Genomic DNA, 17,625 nt, shown 5'->3' on the forward strand with positions numbered 1-17,625 from the left:
TGCTTGCACGGCCCTGCATTCCAACAGCACGGACTCACTACTCCATTACCTTCCAGACACCTTCTCCTCATAATTCACTCTCCCAGGCCTGCCAAGTGCTTCCAGGACTTTGAAACTCCTTCAGCAGAGAAGGGCAACGCAGCTGGGGAAGAGTCTGGGGCACGAGTCTTACGAGAAGCGGCTGAGGGAGCTCAGGCTGTTTAGCGAGGAGGCTCAACAGGGAACCTTTAACTCTCTACAATGACCTGACAGGAGGGTGTAGCCTGGTGGTCAGTCTCTCCTCCTTGGGAACAAGGGCAGCAAAAGAGGGCAAAGAAGCCTCTACCTGTACCAGGAGAGGTTTACCTTGGACGTTAGGAAAGATTTTGTCACAGAAGGTGTGACTGGGCATTGGAATGGGCTGCGCAGGCAGCTGGTGGAGGGACCATCCCTGAAGGTGTTTCTAAAAAGAGTGACCATGGCACTAAGTGCCAGGTGGATAGGGTGGTGTCCGGTCATAGGTTGGACTTGAAGTTAGGGGTCTTTGCCAACCTCACTTCACTCAGGGGTCCGACACCACGGCAGCCCTGCCTGCACGGAGGTCCTGGGGGGCTGCCAAGCTACTGCGTAGCTCCCAGCCTTCGACCGCATGCTGGGTGCCCCCGGCGCTCTGAGAACCACCCACGGCCGCTGTGCCGCCCGGCTCCGGGTCAGAACCCCCGCTCCCCGCTCCCCGCGCCCCCGGACCCGCGGGGGAGGGGGCGCGCACAGGAACGGCTTCAGGCGCGGCTCCTCGGTGACGTCACGCCTTTCCAGAAGATTCCCCCGGGGGATCCCGCCGCTGCTGCGAGCGCCCGACCAATCAGAGAGCGCCGAAGGGGCGGTGCTGTCTTGAACTGGCCAATGGAAGGCTGCGATTGGGAGGAGAGGGGGGAGAGGCGGGCAAGTGAGCCGCGAGTGCCCGCCTTCGCCCCGCCTTCCCCTTCAGGAACAGCCAATCATCATGGCGCAGCGCGGCGATAGACAGCCCCCCGGGCCAACGGGGGCGTGGCGCGCGCGGGAGGGACTCCCCTGACGTGGCGGCCGGGGGGCGGGGGAGGGGGCGGCCCAGCGAGCCCGCGGCGCCCCGGGACAGCGGGAGCGGTGAGTGCCGGGGGGGCCCGCCCGACCGCCCCCGCACCCCTACACCGACCCCCGCATCTCCGCCCCGGCTGTGCCACCGCGGGGTGACACGGCGGCGATGGGGGTCAGTCCCCCTGCCCTGTGGGATGGCAGGGTGCCACTGTGGGACTACCGTGGGGTGACAAGTTTTTGCCGTGGGGCTGGGAGGCCTTAGTCCCTATGCCCCATGGAGCGAAGCGGCTCGCTGTGGGGTTGAGGGGGTCGTGTCACCCCGCCCTGGGGGGTTACAGAGTGTCACTTTGGGGTGAGGCGTCACCCTCTGCGCTGTGGGGTGACATGGTGTTGCCCTGGGGCGGGGTGGGGGCCAGTCCCCCCCCCCGGGGCCTGACAGGGTGCCCCTATGGCACCGGCGGGGGTCTTACCCGATGCCTCGCGGGGTGACAAAGTGTCAGTATGGATTCGGGGGCCGATGCTTCTGTCTCGGGGTTAACAAGGTGTCTCTGTGGGGTCAGCCCCCCTGCCCAAGGGGTGACAGTGTTGCTATGGGGCTGGGGCGTCAATTCTCTGCACCGTGCGTTGACAAGTTGTTGCCATTAAGTTGAGGGGATCGTCAGTTCTGCTGCACTGTGGGGTGGTAGAATATCACTATGGGGCTGGGGAGCGTCAGTCCCTCTGCCCCGGGGGGTTACAGGGTGTCACTGTGGGGCTGGAGGTGTTTATCCCCTCTGGCCTTAGGGTGACAGCATGTCCCTACAGGGCTGGGAAGGGGTGCTTGCATTGCTGCACCCATGGGATGACAGTCTGTTGTGATGCGGGGTTTTACACCTCTGCTTTATGGAGTGGCAGGGTGTCCTGCGGGGCTTGGCAGGATCAGCCTCTCTGCCCCAAGGGCGACAGAATTTTGCTGTGAGTCTGGAAGCTTAGCCGCTTTGCCCTTTCGTGGGTGGGGAACAGAGGGTAGCCACCTTGTCCTGTCACCAGGGGTGACATGGAGTCTATGGGGCTGAAGGTCGAGGAGCAAGGAGTTGGCATCTCTGGCTCCTGTGGGCTGTCAGAGTTTCATGGTGGGGCTGTGGGTCAGAGTTAGCTAGGCTGCCCTATATGGTGACTACGTGTCCCTGTGAGTCTGAAGAGTGTGCCAAGAAGGGGTTAATCCCCCCTGCCCCGTAACAGAGATAGTGCATCTAAGTGGGACAGAGAGAAAGAGGGTGACACCCCCTGCCATGGTGCTGCAGTACAGCCCTGTGGAGCTGAAGAGGGTGGTGAGGTTAGGGTTAATCTCCCTCTCATGTTTCACTTGGGAGGGAATAATGTGCTCTGTTTGAGCTATGGTGTGGTCTGGAAGGGGTCAACACCCCTCCACCATCCTACTGGGGGCACCTGTGTATCCCAGTGGGGCTGAACTGGCTGGTGAGAAGGTTGGTGACCTCCCACCCAGGTGACAGTAACAGGATTGGAAGGACCAGCATGGAAGGGGTTAACCTCTGTCCCCAGTCGAGGTGACAAAGTCTCCTGGGAGAGCTGACCAGAAGGAAAGGGTTAACTCGCTTTCCTCTTGAGGCAGACAGTGGGTCCCAGTGGGGCTTGATCATGGCAAGGGGTCACCCCTGGACCTCTGTGGGCCTGTACACTGGGGCACAAAGCATGAGTGAACCCCCATGTGCATGACAGCTCCTAAAAAGGATAGTGCCTCTGGGCTTGGGAGGGGGATGAACCCCATCCCCATGAAGTTCTTAGCCCCACAGTGGGGCTGGGCAGGGGGCATGGGGTGGTGATCTGTGCAGTGTCCCTGTGAGTCTGAAGACTAACCCCGTCCCCACGCCATTGTGAGTGTCCTGGTGAGTCTGGAGGTGGGGTACCTTACAAGGGGAGGCAGCATGAGGGGGCTTGACCCTATCACCAGACAACTGTGTGCAGTCGAGAGTGGCTGGAAAGAGGGGGATCTGCTTAGGGAGATGCGGTGAGGGGCTTGACCCCATCTCCACCCAAGAGCCAACACCAGATAAGTCTGGAAAGTGGGAGACCCTGTCTGGGGTGATGCCAAGTGGCATTGACACTATCCCCACGCAGGAGGCAGCACTTTGTGGCTGTGAAGGAATGGGACCCTCTCTGGGGAAATTCTGAGCGGGGGTCCTGATGCATGCCCACGCAGGAGGCGGCCGCCGGCGGGGCTGGCAGCGGGGGCTGTGCTGGCAGAGGCAGCGAGGGGAGGGTTAACCCCGTCCCCACGCAGGTGCCGGCACCCCAGTGGGGCTGTCGGTGGGGAGGGGGAGGCGGGCGGTGCGTGTGGGGGCTCGGGGAGGGGATGATTCATTGCGGGTAGTCATGACATTGCTGCCTGGTTGCCTGCGACTGCCATCCAGCACGGGCACGGGTGGCTCTGCCTGCCCCGGCGCGACAAGATCTCCACCAGCTCCCTGACTGAACCCGGGATACGCTACCATGCCGGCCATCCTGCTCTTCTGGAGCCGCGCCGAGAGGTATGCGCTGCCTCGGCACCCGCGCCTCGCCGAACCCGCCCGGCTCGGAGCCCGCCGGGACTCCAGCCCCTGGGGACACAGGGGGATGAGGGCTGTCGCCCGCCCGGCTGCTTCGCTTGCCGCGGGTGGGATGCAGGAGCTACCAGGTGATCTCCCCAGTACAGCTGCCTAGTTTCGGTGTAGAGCTTCTTGGAGAGGATGCTCTCCGTGGCCTGAGAGTGACGGTGACAGACGAGGGGACGCGGTGGCATTAGCTTTCTTTGGCGTGCCTGAAGGTGACTTCTCAGAAGTAGGTTTCGCGCCGTGGGCTCGGGGGACGCACCGTCCCCGTCCCGCTGCCCTGCCGCCACGGGGAGTGCAGCACTGAGATCCCTTCTGCCTGGGGACCGGTGCCGGCGTCCGGTGAGGGGGACACAGGGACCCCCATGCATCCGAACGGGAAAAGCTGGGGAGGTGCACATTGGTTAACGTGACTTTTTTCCATATCCAACGCCGCCCTACTTTTCTCCCTACCCGATTCGCCTGGCAGGTGCTCAGCCCTGGGCGTCACAGAGTCGTTTCTGGGGACACCGGGGGGCTCCTGGCTGAGCTCCCTGCGCTCCTTGGAGGGGGCTGCGTGGGGGACGTGACGGTACCAGGCGGCTCGGTGCCTTGCGGCAGCGGAGAGGAGGTGTGCCCGAGCTGGCGGATTAAGCAGAAGTGTCTTAATCTGTCGGTTTAACAAGAAAGCGTCAAGAAACCAATTAAAAGGAAAATTACGGCACGGCGAGTGACTCCATTGGAGGGTCTCTCCGTGCGCGGCTGGGAAGCACACAAAGGACGGCAGCTCCCCGGCGGCATCGCGTCGACCGGAGGAGCCCTTTCAGAGCCATCCTGGGAGCGAGGTCAGAGCCAACCACGGCTGCCGGGCTGGCGAAGAGCTGCCCTTCGGGTGCGCCGGAGGAGGCGGAGGGGGGGGCTCGCCAGCAGAGCATCCCTTGGCGGCGGCGGCATCCCCGGCACGAGCCAGCACCTTTCGCCCCGCCACCCTCCTCCCGCCCTCCAGTGCCTCCTGGCCGGGCACGCACCACCTGCCACCGCCTGCGGACAGCCGCGATGTTTAAAATAAAACTAGAGCCTTTAAAAATGACAGCTTGGACTATGAATGTGTTCGTAAAGTTTCGGTAAGTGGGTTTCCGCCTCTCGACCTGGTGTCCTCGTTAAACCATCAGCGCCTGTCCCTGGCATCCTGCGGTGACCTTGCACCCCGAGATGGAACAAAAAAAACCTTGTGCTGTTGCCAGGGTGGGTTTGTTCCCTTAGATGACTGCTGAGCGGAGGGATTATGTCAAACGTTCGCTATTCAGCTGGTGCGCTCGCCCAGCGGTTGCTCGGGCTGATGTCATGTGCGGGGCTGGAACAAAGATTTATTCTTTATTTAATTTTTTTTTTTTCTTTTGGTGTGGTTGCAAGAGGAGGATGGAGGCTGGGCTGGCTCAGCGGGGCAGGGGAATGCCTGTGGTTTTCACCAAGGCAGGATGGCTGTGGTTTATCTAGAGGCATCTGATTTGCAGGGGTGATGCAGGAATGTCTTTGCCAGCCTGAAACCCCCCACCGCTCCCGAGGGGGTTAAATGGGAAGTCAGGAGAGGATGACTGAGCAGAAGGGGGAGAGGATCGGTGGCAAGGCGCAGCTGATCCCAGAGAGGTGGGAGGGAAGGAGGCTCTGCGGGGACAGAGTCGTGTTTTACCACCATTGTGCATGTGAGCTGAGCCTTGGAGCATGCCTTAACCCACCAGGTCACCCACCGGCACCTGGTCCTCTCTGGCACGGTGAACTGCGGCACCGGGATACGTTTTGGTACAGAAATTCCCTTCCCCATGCTCAGCCAGATGAGGGGGTCCTTGTTCAGGTCAGAGATCCTCATCAGGCATCCCCACCCTGGCCAAAGACCTCTCAGTGAGCAAGACCAGAGGTCTTGTGGGTGGTGACAGCATTTTGCCAGGATGGGATGTGTTTTCATGGGAAGCACTGTGGGGTTTTGGCCAGGTGAGGGTGTCCCAGTGGTGCTGTCAGGTTGGGCTGTGTGAGGTCAGAGCCAGACACTGTGGTCATCAGAGCCAGATCACTGTGTCACTGTGGCAGCGGCAGTTGAAGGTTTGTCAGCTCTGTGTTGCTGGAGCTAGGATGTGATGGGGTTGTCTTTAGCACTGCTTGGTTTGCTTTCGCTGTGAGAGCTTTGGCAACACCCAGACCAGGGTCAAATCATCATCCCGGTACTAGTGTCAGGGAGTCCCTGCCCTCCACTGGAGGCTGCTGTGGGGAAGTGGGGTGTTGGAGAGACCCTTGGTGGGGAGAATGGACAGGATAGCTCTTGATTCTCCTGTTTGTTGCTCACTCCAGGGTCTCCTGCAAGCCCCCCACCACTTAGGGAGGGTAAATGGGGTGGTGGATGTGGGATGTGGGCTGGGGGCAGAGCATCCCCCAGCACCTGCGTGGGCTAGGTGCTGGTGGCATCTCTGCATGCAGGAGCTGGTATAGAAATGTGTTGGCATCTCAGAACTGCTACAAGAGACGCTGTCAGATGCTCTTCATGCCCCCCAGGGACCTCCTCCCACCTCTTCTGTGCCACCTGAGCTGCTGTACAGTGTTTGCAGATTTCCCTATCTCCCTTCACTGTATTCTTCAGGGTGCCTTAGTCCCCCTCCCCATCTACAGCAAAGCTTCTCTTCCATGGCTGTAACAAAAAAGAGCAGAAGTCAGTGGTTTGTATAGAGGTGGTCAAATGTGGGACCAATTTCTGAGCTCCTATAGGTGATCATTGCCTAAGGCCTGGCCCAAGGCAAGTGTTGGATGCTTGGTGTGGCTGCCAGATGCTTAGAGTAGCATGCAGGCATGGATTCTAGGGGAGCATAGCCAACCTTGATTGAGCTGTGGTGGTTGGGGGGTCCCTTTGTGACCTCCAGTGGGAGCTCATGGATAGAGTAAGGATAGGATAAACATCTGGTAGCTTATATGATGGTGAAGAAAAGGACCAAGGCTCACACCCCATCCAAAATCATCTGCTGGAGGGGCACAGTGTGTTGAGGTGGCTCAGGTGTGTTTGAAGCAAGGATGGGGTGAAACCTGGACTATAATAGGGAGCAGGATGTGAGCAGTGGAGGTGCAGGTCTTCTAGGGCAGCACCTGGGAGAAGTGTGGTCAGAACTGAGTGTAAGAGGGGCCAGGCCAGACCCTAAGGTTCGGGGTGTCAAGTGTTTGGTGTCAGATAACCAAAAGTTGAGGAACAGTGGGAAACATCTGTGGAGAGGCATGACACTTGTTAGCTTTTGCCTGGAGGAGCAGCCCTGCCATCTCCCCTAGCCCACCCTCCCCTGGGTGGCTGCAACTCCAGTGGTGACTGGGGAATGAATTATGGCCACCAGGTTTTCCATGCCTTAGTATAGGCATGGGCACGGCCTCAGCCCCCGCGTGATGGAGCGACTGAGCCCTGAGTTCCTGGCTTACTGCAAGATACAGTTGGAGGCTCTCGGGGAGTGCAAGTCAGGCTAGAAAGTGTTGGGTTTTTTTTTTTTTTTAAACAGAAAAAGAAAAAAGCCCTCCCACCATCACAAGATGTTTCTGTCTAACGGCTCTGTTCTCTCTCTGCTAAATACAAATTACGGCTCTGACAGCCGGAGGCGCTTATCTCCAGCTGAATGCCAATTGCTTTCAGGAATAAAATGCTTGAAGTTCCTTTAAGGTGAAGGCACAGCATGGTCCCTGCCACTGCCTTCAGCCTCCAAAACCTGCTGTCATCACCCCGTCTTGGGTCTCAGGTCCCCAGCTGGGCGAGAACCAGGCAAGGGGGTGGACACAGGCTGGCAGCTACATTTGGACATAGCTCAGCCCTCCTGACTCAGCCGAGGGGGGATGGAGAGGGACGTGGTCCTGGCCTGACGTTAGCAGTGGCGTGGCCCCTATAATAGCACCGTGCCCTGACTTGAGCTCTCTCGCCCTGTCAGCCTCAGAGATGAGTCTGTCCATCCCAACCGTGGGGCTCAGTGGGATAAAACCAGAGCTGGGATACATTCTGGCACCAGGGCTCTGACCTCTGTTGGGAAGCGTGGACTTGAGCTGGCTCTGGTGCTGCTGGCCCGTGGGACACAGGGAGCATCGGCTCCGTGATAAGTGTGTGCCAGTCCCATCCCTGATTGCCCCTATGTGAGATTCACCTTACGAAGAGCTGTCTTTCTCCTTTCAGGAATAAATACTCGGCTCCCGGCAGCGTCGCCGTCATGGGGAAGGACTATTACAAGATTTTGGGCATCCAGAGCGGCGCCAATGAAGATGAAATCAAGAAAGCCTATCGGAAAATGGCCCTGAAATATCACCCTGATAAGAATAAAGACCCCAGTGCTGAGGAGAAGTTCAAGGAGATTGCAGAGGCTTATGACGTCCTGAGTGACCCCAAGAAACGAGCTGTGTATGACCAGTATGGGGAGGAAGGTAAGGGGATAAGCGCTGCCCACTGGGAGCAGGGATGTGGGGTCCAAATCAGTTTTAGAGGTGAAGGAGGGTTTTCATGCTGACTCCTGAAATGGGACTGGTTGCCAAAGAATTGGAGAGAGTGAAGGCTCCACAGGTGACAGAAATCACCTCTCATTGCACCCCCCCCAGGCTGCTTCACTTTTCCAGCAATTTGTCACCTTGCTTCCTGGGGTGGCTGGGCTCCCCCTGCCCTCTGCCCCAAAACCGTGGGCGCCAGCTGAGAAACCCACGTCCTGGGTCATACCTGGGGCATCTCGTTAGCAGCTCTTTAAATGACCTAAATAAGCAGCAGAGATGTACTGCTTCTGCCCACATTCCCCCTGCACTTGGGCACTGGTCCCACTGTCCTCCCTGGTACAGGCTGACCTACAGGATTCAAAGCTTTTCCCAATTTAAGTAATAGGCCCTTGTTTTGAAACCAAGTGGCTGCTGTTGTCTGGTGGTTGGCATGGAGGAGGAGGAGGAGGAGAGCCGCTCCAGCGCAAGCGGCCTTATTAGTCGATGATGGAAGAGTGCAGCCCCATTCGAGGAGAGTGCTGAATAGCATCTGCATTAATCAGCCCAGGACATGGGTGCTTAAAAGAGCAGGAGTTCTGGCAGGAGCAGGCTGCTGGGTGGAAGAGGCAGCGTCTCTCTCGGGCAGGTGCATCCCCTCAAAAGCCACAAGCAGGATTAAGCAGCAGTGGGTTAATTGTTGACCCGTTAGTTATGTCAGGGATATGATGGATGCACTGAGCACAGTGATTTTCTGCCCTGTAAAATGAGAAGAGACTCTCTCAAGTGGGAAACCAGCTTTTCCCAGGAGGCCTCAATGAAATCGGACCCTGCTCAGGCTGGCGTCATGGGATTAAAGGTGAAACCTCCTGGCTGTACAGTCTATTAGGAATGGGGCTCACTGGGGATTTGGCAAAATCCCCATCCCCTGCAGGCATCTAAAATAAGAGTGAATTAAAGAAGAGGGTAAGAGCTCCCTCACTGCCCCATCAATTTAAAGACCATCTTTCCCCATATCCCGTCAGTATTGAACCTCTCATGTTCCATGACCTTTCCCATAGCTTTTGTTTCCCATTTTTTGGGGCAATGAAGATCAGCATTTTGAGAAGCTTTAGGGTCCCACATATGTAGGCAAGGTGAAGCAGGAAAGCCCCTTCAACCCAGAACTCAGAATACCGACTTCAACACTCAGAAAAGACCCCCAGACTTGTCCTGCTGTGGAAGGGGCGTTGTGGGGCTGGGACAAAGGACACCCTGTCAGAAATAGTCCTTCACTGTCAGTGGTGTGCCCTGAAAATAGTCCCTGAGCTAGGCTTGGCTTAACCCTTCCCAGCCCTCTGGTCAAAAATAGCCTTGCAGAGTATGTGTGACCTCTTTGGGGGGCACTTGTCATGTGCCTTGACTCCTTGGGACTTGGGATGAGTTGCAGTGATGCCAGGCTCAGCCTGGGATCTGGTAGGGGAGTTTCCCATGGGAAAGGTTGCCAAATGATCCAAACCTGGAGCTTACCTGGTGTTTTATAAAAGCCAGTGTGGAGGGAGCTGCATGCCGACCTGGAGGTCTGCTCACCTCCACCTGCCCATAGAATCATTGAGGGTGGAGAAGATCACTAAGAGCATTTAATGAAGCACTGCCATATTCACCACTAACCTGTGTCCCTAAGTGCCACATCCACAACCTTCTGAACACTTCCAAGAATGGTGACTCCATCACTTCGCTGGGCAACCTGTTCCAATGCCTGACCAACTTTCCTGTGAAGAAATTTTTCCTAATATCCAGTCTCAGAGACAATGCTATTGGGGCAGGAAAGAAGCCTGCTCATGGGGAAAAAGGGAGGTGCGCTGATCAGAGTATGTTTTAAATTAAAATTAGGTGAACTGGGTAGAGAGAGTCAGAGGTCCTTCAGTAGGGATAGAGGGAGCCATACCTCAGAATGAGTTTGCAGGGTGTAGGGGTAGGATTGTGTGTCATGGGTGGAGATGATTTCTTCACAGTGATTAGGCTGGAGGGAGGATCTGCACACGCAGGGGAGGGTGGAAAAACTGCCTAAAGGTGGCAGAAGCCATTCTCCCACCTAGGCAGTGCAGTCCTTGCAGAGCACACCCCACAGGGAGCATTCATGTCTCCTCTTCCTGACTTTCTTCCAGGTCTCAAAACTGGAGGTGGCTCTTCAGGTGGCTCAGGGAGCACCTTCCACTACACCTTCCATGGAGACCCCCACGCCACCTTTGCATCCTTCTTCGGCGGCTCCAATCCTTTCGACATCTTCTTCGCCAGCAGCCGCTCCCGGATGTTCAATGGCTTTGACCAGGAAGACATGGATATGGATGATGATGATGACCCTTTCAGTGCCTTTGGCCGGTTTGGCTTCAACGGCATTAATGGGGTTCACCGGCGGCAGCAGGAGTCCCTGCACACACGGAGGAAGGTCCAAGACCCACCTGTCATCCACGAGCTCAAGGTGTCCCTGGAAGAGATCTACCATGGATCCACCAAGAGGATGAAGATCACTCGCAGAAGGCTCAACGCTGATGGCCGGACCATGCGGACTGAGGACAAGATCTTAAACATTGTCATCAAAAGGGGTTGGAAGGAGGGAACCAAAATCACATTTCCCAAAGAAGGGGATGCCACTCCAGACAACATCCCTGCAGACATCGTCTTCATCCTCAAGGACAAGCCTCATTCACACTTCAAAAGGGATGGGACAAATGTGATCTACACGGCAAACATCAGTCTTAAAGAGGTGGGTACAGGTGGTAAATCCCATGGGATGTCAGGTGACACTGGTTCATTGCATTTGGGCCAAGATGGGGATCAGTCCTTCTCCTGCTCTGGTTAGGAAAGACCAGGTAGGTCGCAAGAAAGGAGCTGCAGAGGCCAACTTGGTCTTGGCTTTGGAGGTGCTTTTACTTCCATGCTGGCTGTGGGGCACGATGCTGAGGTCCCTGCTGAACCTCACTTCTTGAGCCAATTCAGATGGTATTTATCCATTTTCTTCCTTCTCCATATGTCTTGTTTTTCTATTTTAGCATAGGTTATTCATACGTGGAACGAAGGCCACAACCTCTGTAGGAACAAGGGAAAACCCAGGTTGGGTGGCACCAGTCAGATTCCTGCTTTTCTTCTAGCTGAGCCTGCTGTGGCTTAGTTACTACCTAGGGCTGCACCAGGTGCCTCTTCCCGTGGACAGAGAGCAGGATCATGTGGAGGAAAGTGATCCCTTGCCCTCCCTGAGCAATGCTTTAGCTGTTTTCCTTGATTCTGGCTTTCCTAGATAAGCAACCAAACAAATTAAATACCTAGGCAACAAGTAAAACTCAACACTTCCAGGCTGCCAGTCCTGGAGGTCACGGTGGGGCTGGATGGATGCATCAGATCATCCAGTAATCTGCGTGAAGGTGGGAGAGGAAAGAGGAGATTACTTCAGTACAAGATGTGCTGTTCAGCACTGCTGCTGTAAAACTACCTTTTAATAAATCCCAGCTGGCAGCTGCATTTAACGTTGACATTTTTGGCAGCTGCCATTTGCTGTTCCTTTCAGACGGTAGACGCTGTCTGTCTTCTTAATGAGCTGATTTTTTTTTTTTCTTCCTGAAGGCAAATTTATGTTCTCAAATGCATTTAATAGAAATAAGCTCAATGGGCCAGACCCGAGGTAGGAAAATGTGATCGTGTGAAGTGTGCCAGAAAGTCAAGAGAGCTCTGTGATGGCTCTGCATCAGCAGCCCAGGCTGTGACCGGGTGTACCAGGGGCAAAAAGCACACTCTGTCCAGGCAGAGCTGGGCACTCCTGCAGCAAATTCAGCTCCACTTAACTTGTAGACTCAGGAGCAGAGTTACCCTCACAGTGCAAAGTACAGAGGTTTATTCCTGCAGTAGCTGGTTCTGGCCAATCCAGAAATACTTGGGAGAGAATGCCTTATTTATGGAGCTGTGAATGCCATATCTCAGATATTTCCTTTTGTTCATTCCTCTTATCTGTAAAGTTAACCGTGACCTGGCTGTCCTGATGCCCAGACCGTGTTAGCCCAAGTTTGTGTGCTGATCAGGCTGGAGGGACTCTTGCCTGGAGCTGACTTTTGAGCAGCAACTAGAGAAACAGGTTCTATCTCCACAAACTGTTGCACCAGAAGTGCTGGACATGTGTGAGCTCTGTGAGCAAGGCCTTTGTGCTGGCAGTGGGTTTGCACAATGCAGATGTGAAGCAGAAAATTTATGTTCCAGGCAAATTCCTCATCTCTTTCAGCTGGAATTTCTGGTCTCTGACCTCCACCAGCACAAACTTAACATGCTGGGCATCCTCATGGAGCTGCTAGTCTGGCTGTCATCCCCAGCCTGCTGCTTGCCAGGGCAGTGCGATACTCTGCTGCATTTGTCTTCCAGGAAAAGAAGTTCCTTAAGTGCTCTAGAGCAGTAGCAGATGCTGGGAACTCTCCAATTCTGTATGCTACCACCTCAGTATGTGACAGAGCACAACTTCTCCATCTCCTCACCCTCTGGCTGTAGCCTTGGGTGTCTCCTTGCACCTTCTGCCTTGCAAGGCTGCCTTTTCTAGCCTAAGTTTTAGTCTCTGACACTGCTGTGAGAGAACATTGTGCCATAAGGAAAGCTGGCGGGGGCTGGAGGACCCTCCCAGCCCTCAAGTCCCAGCCCTGCTTGATGCCTGGTTAGGGCAGTGCAAGCTTTTTGCCACCTCTCTGCTGCAGAATCACAGATGTAGGAGTGCTTTTCCAGGGATTTGTTGTCTTTCTTCCTAGAATCAGAGGCATGTGCCACAGCAGGGAGCCACAGGAGGGAGGAGATACCTCTGCCAGGAGGCAGCGCTGATGGCAGGGCGTTGTGCCCTCCTAGCTGCTGCCTAATGCCTGCCCTCGGCACCATCCCGCTTTGCATCCTTTACTTGGCTTCACCTTCCTCAAAGCATCCGCACCTTGGCTCGTCCCGGCTGGGACGCAGCCGATGGCAATGCCCTCCCCAGTGGCTTTGCTGCAAGCAGAGGAGGACCCTGTGGTGACCTAGATAAAGCTCTGCTCGCACAGCACAGCACTCAAATCCAGGGTGATTTCATCCCCAGGGATAAACCAAACCTCTTTCTAGGATGCGGGGTAGCTGCCGCGGTTACTGGTGTTACTTCAGCAACCGTTTTCCCAAATGCCAGCAAAGTTAAGCAAGAAGAATGAAAAACAGGGACATACGGCAGAGGAGCGATCGCCTAGGATTCTTGCGTCTTGGCTCTGGGAAGGAAACATTAAGATCCTGTCTACTTTCGCTGTTACCGCCTGCTTCTGCTCACATCTCTGCCTGCTTTCCCTATCCACGTGTTCCCACAGGGAGTTCTTGTTCTCCTTTCTGTTTTTGTGGCTGGAGGTGTCTTTTCTTGGCACGCATTGTACATGCATCCATGGCACACTGCAGTGGGCACCAGTGAGCAGGAGGGCTTTGGCATCCTTGTCTAAATGCACAGCACAGACTCCTTGATGTGGGGATATTGTCCTTTGTTTTCCCTCCAGCCTGCTGGAGATCAGCCAAGCACCTGCTGTTCACAGAGCTGGTGATGGCATCCTCCTGCGGGCTGAAGATTTCATCTCTGGAGGACACCCTCTCCAGGAGGAGTCTTATGGTGATGAGCCATGCAAAGGAGACAGGACCTTCTCCTCTGTTCTCTGCTCCACAGAGACCCTGAACCAGCTCTGGCACAGATCCCACTGTAAACTCCATGGTCCAAAGCCTTGGTTCTGCTGCAAAAGCCCCATTCATCATCTCAAAGCCAGTGGCCAGCATGAGTTGTTTCTCCTGGTGCTTGTTTCTGCTCTGCCTTTGGAGACTTTTCCTGGAGAGGGAAATGAAGAACATTCCCCCACTTACCCAGAAACAGCAATTGCATCTTTCTCTGCTCCCCTTGCAGGGTGTTTTGGGAGGGCTGGGACACCCAGGACCCAGTTCAGAGGGATAAACCTGTGCCAGCCCCCACATGGAAGCTCGAGTCTATAGCTCAGCAACCCCCCAGCCCCCACCCCCTTCCAGAAACATCGTTCCGCAGTCCTCTTGCTCAGCCCTTGCCGAAAGCCTGGAGACAATCCTGCCCACATGTACGACAGAGCTGTCTGAGTTATTTAAGGACACAAGGATTTTCTTGCTGCATTCCCACATCACGTGGCTCGCCAATGCAGGCCGGTGTGCGGCTGCCGCCAGGGGCTGGGGTACAGAGGGGTGGCGCGCCCACACCGGCTCCTGGCTGTGCAATGGGATAGGAGACAGGAACCAGTCCCTTCAGCACCCCAGCTCCTGGGGAAGCTCAGTGCCACAGCTGCAACTTTGTTGCATTTTGGCGTAGCCTTGTGGGAGTTGTTGATGACAGGGATGGGACATGGGACATGGGTTGTGCTATAGATAACCCCAGCACTGGGCAGAGCTGCCGTGCTCTGGAGGGTGACAGCTGATGGGCTGTGGCAGCATCCCATGATCTCAGCTGGATTTTTGGCTGCCCGAGGCTGGGCGACGAGGCTGGAAAGGGGCTAAATTTAGCCTGTGCTGTTGCTGTGGGTGGCTGGGCGCTTGCTGGTGGTGCCTTCTGGGCAGCCCAGGAAATGGAGAGGGGGGAGCTGGCACACAGCTCTCCTGCACAGCTCCTGCAGCCCAGTTCATGGTGGTTGGACCAGGCTGGTGCCAGCAGAGAGCTGTACTTGTCCTAGTGAACATCACACAATACTCTTGGGCAGCATCCAAAGGGAGCTGGGCAGTTCAACTAGGGGAGCAGCTAGTGGGGGGACAGGGTGTGGCTGTTGGGATGCTTTGGGGTGTCAACCCCTTCTGATGGCTTGTTCCCTCCTCCTCCCTCAGGCCTTGTGCGGCTGCACCGTGAACATTCCCACCATCGATGGACGAGTGATCCCACTTCCCTGCAACGACATCATCAAGCCAGGGACAGTGAAGAGACTGCGTGGGGAGGGGCTCCCCTTCCCCAAGGCCCCCAGCCAGCGAGGAGACTTGATCGTGGAGTTCAAAATCCGCTTCCCGGACAGAATAGCTCCCCAGACGAGACAGATCCTCAAGCAGCACCTCCCATGCTCCTAGAGCCCAGGGACACTCCTCCAAAGCAGCAATACTCCAAACGCATGTGCCACAGCACCTGGCCTGCGCAGAGCCAAGGTGCCACAGCACTTTTAAATGCAAAAAAAGAAAAAAAAAAAACAACCAACCCTTCACACTACTTTTGTCCCCCAGAAAACCCATCTGACCCACCCCCTATCGATCCTTCTTGGTCAGTTTTTTACTCCAACAACAGGGAGACTCCTGTCTGCCACAGCTCTCCCAGCTGCCAAGCCTTTTCTTTCTCCCCAGAGGTCTGTTTTTTTTGCCTTGCACGAGCGAGACCCGTGGGCCCTTTGCCCAAGGAGGTGCGTCGTGTTGTGGGTTTTTTATGTCACCTGCTTTTCAGGCCATTCTTCCCACAAGAAGCTGGACTTGTCAGGGTCCGGCGCTCTGTAAATAGGATTCCACAGGATCTGGCATCCCCGCTGCTGGTTTTTTTCTTCCCCTCTTTGATACTTGCTGCTGTTTGGGGTCCCGGCTGTACCACGGTGCTGATCACTCCTGCCTGTGGTGGCCCCCCCAGTAGCCGGACAGTTTCTCACCAGGGGCCACAGTACCAAGTCCAGTTGTGGTCCGCTCTCCTGTGCCAAGCCTACACCAAGTCTCGGCTGTGCCAAACAACGGAGCACATGGGGATGGTCCATCCAGCCTCCTGCCCCTGCCCAGGGATGTCCCCAGTGCCCATGGGCAGCACTTGCCTGCACCTGCTGCCCACAGGGCTCCAGCCAGCAGGAGGAGGGGGGAAAGCCCAGGGTGGAGCTTTCTTTTTTCAGATGTGTTGAGTCTGCATTGCTGCTTTCATTTTTTAAATACATATATAGAGAGCTCATTAGATAAACTTTGTAAGGGTTTTTCTCTGCCTGTATTGGGGATACTGGCCTGATGCACCCAGGCTTTTTTTGAAAGGGGGATGATTCAGCCACACGAACAGCAAACCCCCGGAGTGGGGTTGTGTGTGCGTGTAGCACTAATCTGGGTGCAAAAGCAGAGCCAAGTGTGAGCAGAGCTGTGGGTTTCACTAGTGTTTCAGGTCAAATTAGGGATTCTAATAAGAAGAGAGAGGCATGTGTATATATTTTTGTACAGGGACAATTCATTCAGGAGGTGTTTCTGGACATCAGGGTGGAGCTGGGAGGTGCATGAGGCAGTCTGTTTAGTGGCTCCATTTTCAAATACTGTATTTTTTTAAAACCTTTGGATTTCCATCAGGAGAATTTTTATATTTCTTACCTTTCTCAGCTCACTCTGCCTCATGCCGTTTTTTTTCCCAGGAAAGGGCTGCTGTGGAACGGGAGGCACGTTTGACCTGGCTTTGTACAGCTCCTCGTTCACTGCAGCACTGCCAAGAAAACACCTGCCAAAATATTCTCCCCTGCCCTGGGAATCCTTTTGTTTTTTTTTTTAATTCCTTAAAAAAAAGGAATTAAGTTCCTAGAAAAAAAAATTAGTGACTTGAAGCAGGGATGAGGGGCTGTGTGTGGGTGTCCATGGGGCTCTGGGTAGAGCTGTACAGTGTTACCCTGTAGGGCGAGGAGACCTGTGAGGCACTGCTGAATCAATCACCTGCTTTGGCCAGCAAGGGGAGGCCACCGTTACCCTCCGCTGGTCCCTGTGGAGTTCAACGTGGAGAAATGTGGTGGATGCCATGAGCGAGAAGACAGGCCAGCACGCAGATGCAAGCTGATTTGTTTTTCTCGGTTTCAACGAGACCTGAATGTTTTATAGTGGGTTTTTTTGTAATTTTTTTTTTCTTTTTTTTTTTTTTTTCTTTTTTTTTTTTTTTTTGTAATGTCAGTATTGAGAGAAATAAAGAAGTATTTTGAAAAATACACTTTCTTGGGATGTGTTGTGATGGGAGGTGCCAGGCTAGGCTCCAGCAAACAGCAGGGAAAGGGCTCTGTGCCAGAGTCATTGCCACCACCACCCTGGCCAGGTGTCCTTGAGGCTGGCAGGGAGAGGAAGAAGAAATGTATTTGTTCTGGTACTTGATGCACAGGACCTTCAGGGCTGGTAACAAGGGAAAGGGAATGAATATATGACCTGGTTGGTCACAGAATGGCTGCTCCCCTCCTGCATGGCCTTAGTTGTGCTGACCACATTGCTAAGGTGGTGGTGAGGGACTCTGTCCCCTCAGGGCGCTGGGATGTGGCTAACATGGGCAGTGGGATGGTCAGTGAATGGCTGCAGGGGGAGGCTGGAGAGAGCAGTGCCCATCTCTTCTCAGAAGGGCCCTGGGGCAAGGTGAGAGCCAGAGGCATTACTGGTACCGATGGAAAGTCCTGCCAGGCAGTGTTTGCACAGTGCTCCCACCTGGAGCAGTGCGCAGGGACAGGAGATCAGAACAAAACTCATGGGCTTTGTGCCCATCTTTCAAGTCCAGTCTGTGGCTCAAGAGAGTTTGATTTTCCGTTGAGAATAGTCAGTATATTAAACTGGATTATGTTAA

The 17,625-nt window shown here is 55.1% G+C and overlaps 1 protein-coding gene across 4 annotated transcripts; it reads left to right on the forward strand.

Annotated features, from left to right (window-relative positions):
- Positions 1–1,083: 1,083 nt before the first annotated feature.
- On the forward strand, positions 1,084–17,008 carry DNAJB5 (DnaJ heat shock protein family (Hsp40) member B5). 4 transcript variants are annotated; one of them, XM_066339763.1, is made up of 4 exons: positions 1,084–1,122; positions 7,804–8,048; positions 10,232–10,830; positions 14,928–17,008. In XM_066339763.1, exons 2-4 carry the CDS (start codon positions 7,838–7,840, stop codon positions 15,159–15,161), a joined length of 1,044 nt encoding a protein of 347 aa, XP_066195860.1. In that variant the 5' UTR covers positions 1,084–1,122; positions 7,804–7,837; the 3' UTR covers positions 15,162–17,008. The 4 variants fall into 4 exon arrangements, with proteins under 4 accessions (XP_066195860.1, XP_066195858.1, XP_066195861.1 ...); XM_066339761.1 differs by lacking the exon at positions 1,084–1,122 and adding an exon at positions 3,979–4,744; XM_066339764.1 differs by lacking the exon at positions 1,084–1,122 and adding an exon at positions 5,375–5,392.
- Positions 17,009–17,625: the final 617 nt, after the last annotated feature.

This window comes from Sylvia atricapilla, chromosome Z (assembly GCF_009819655.1).
Source record: "Sylvia atricapilla isolate bSylAtr1 chromosome Z, bSylAtr1.pri, whole genome shotgun sequence".
NCBI classification, from domain to species: domain Eukaryota; kingdom Metazoa; phylum Chordata; class Aves; order Passeriformes; family Sylviidae; genus Sylvia; species Sylvia atricapilla.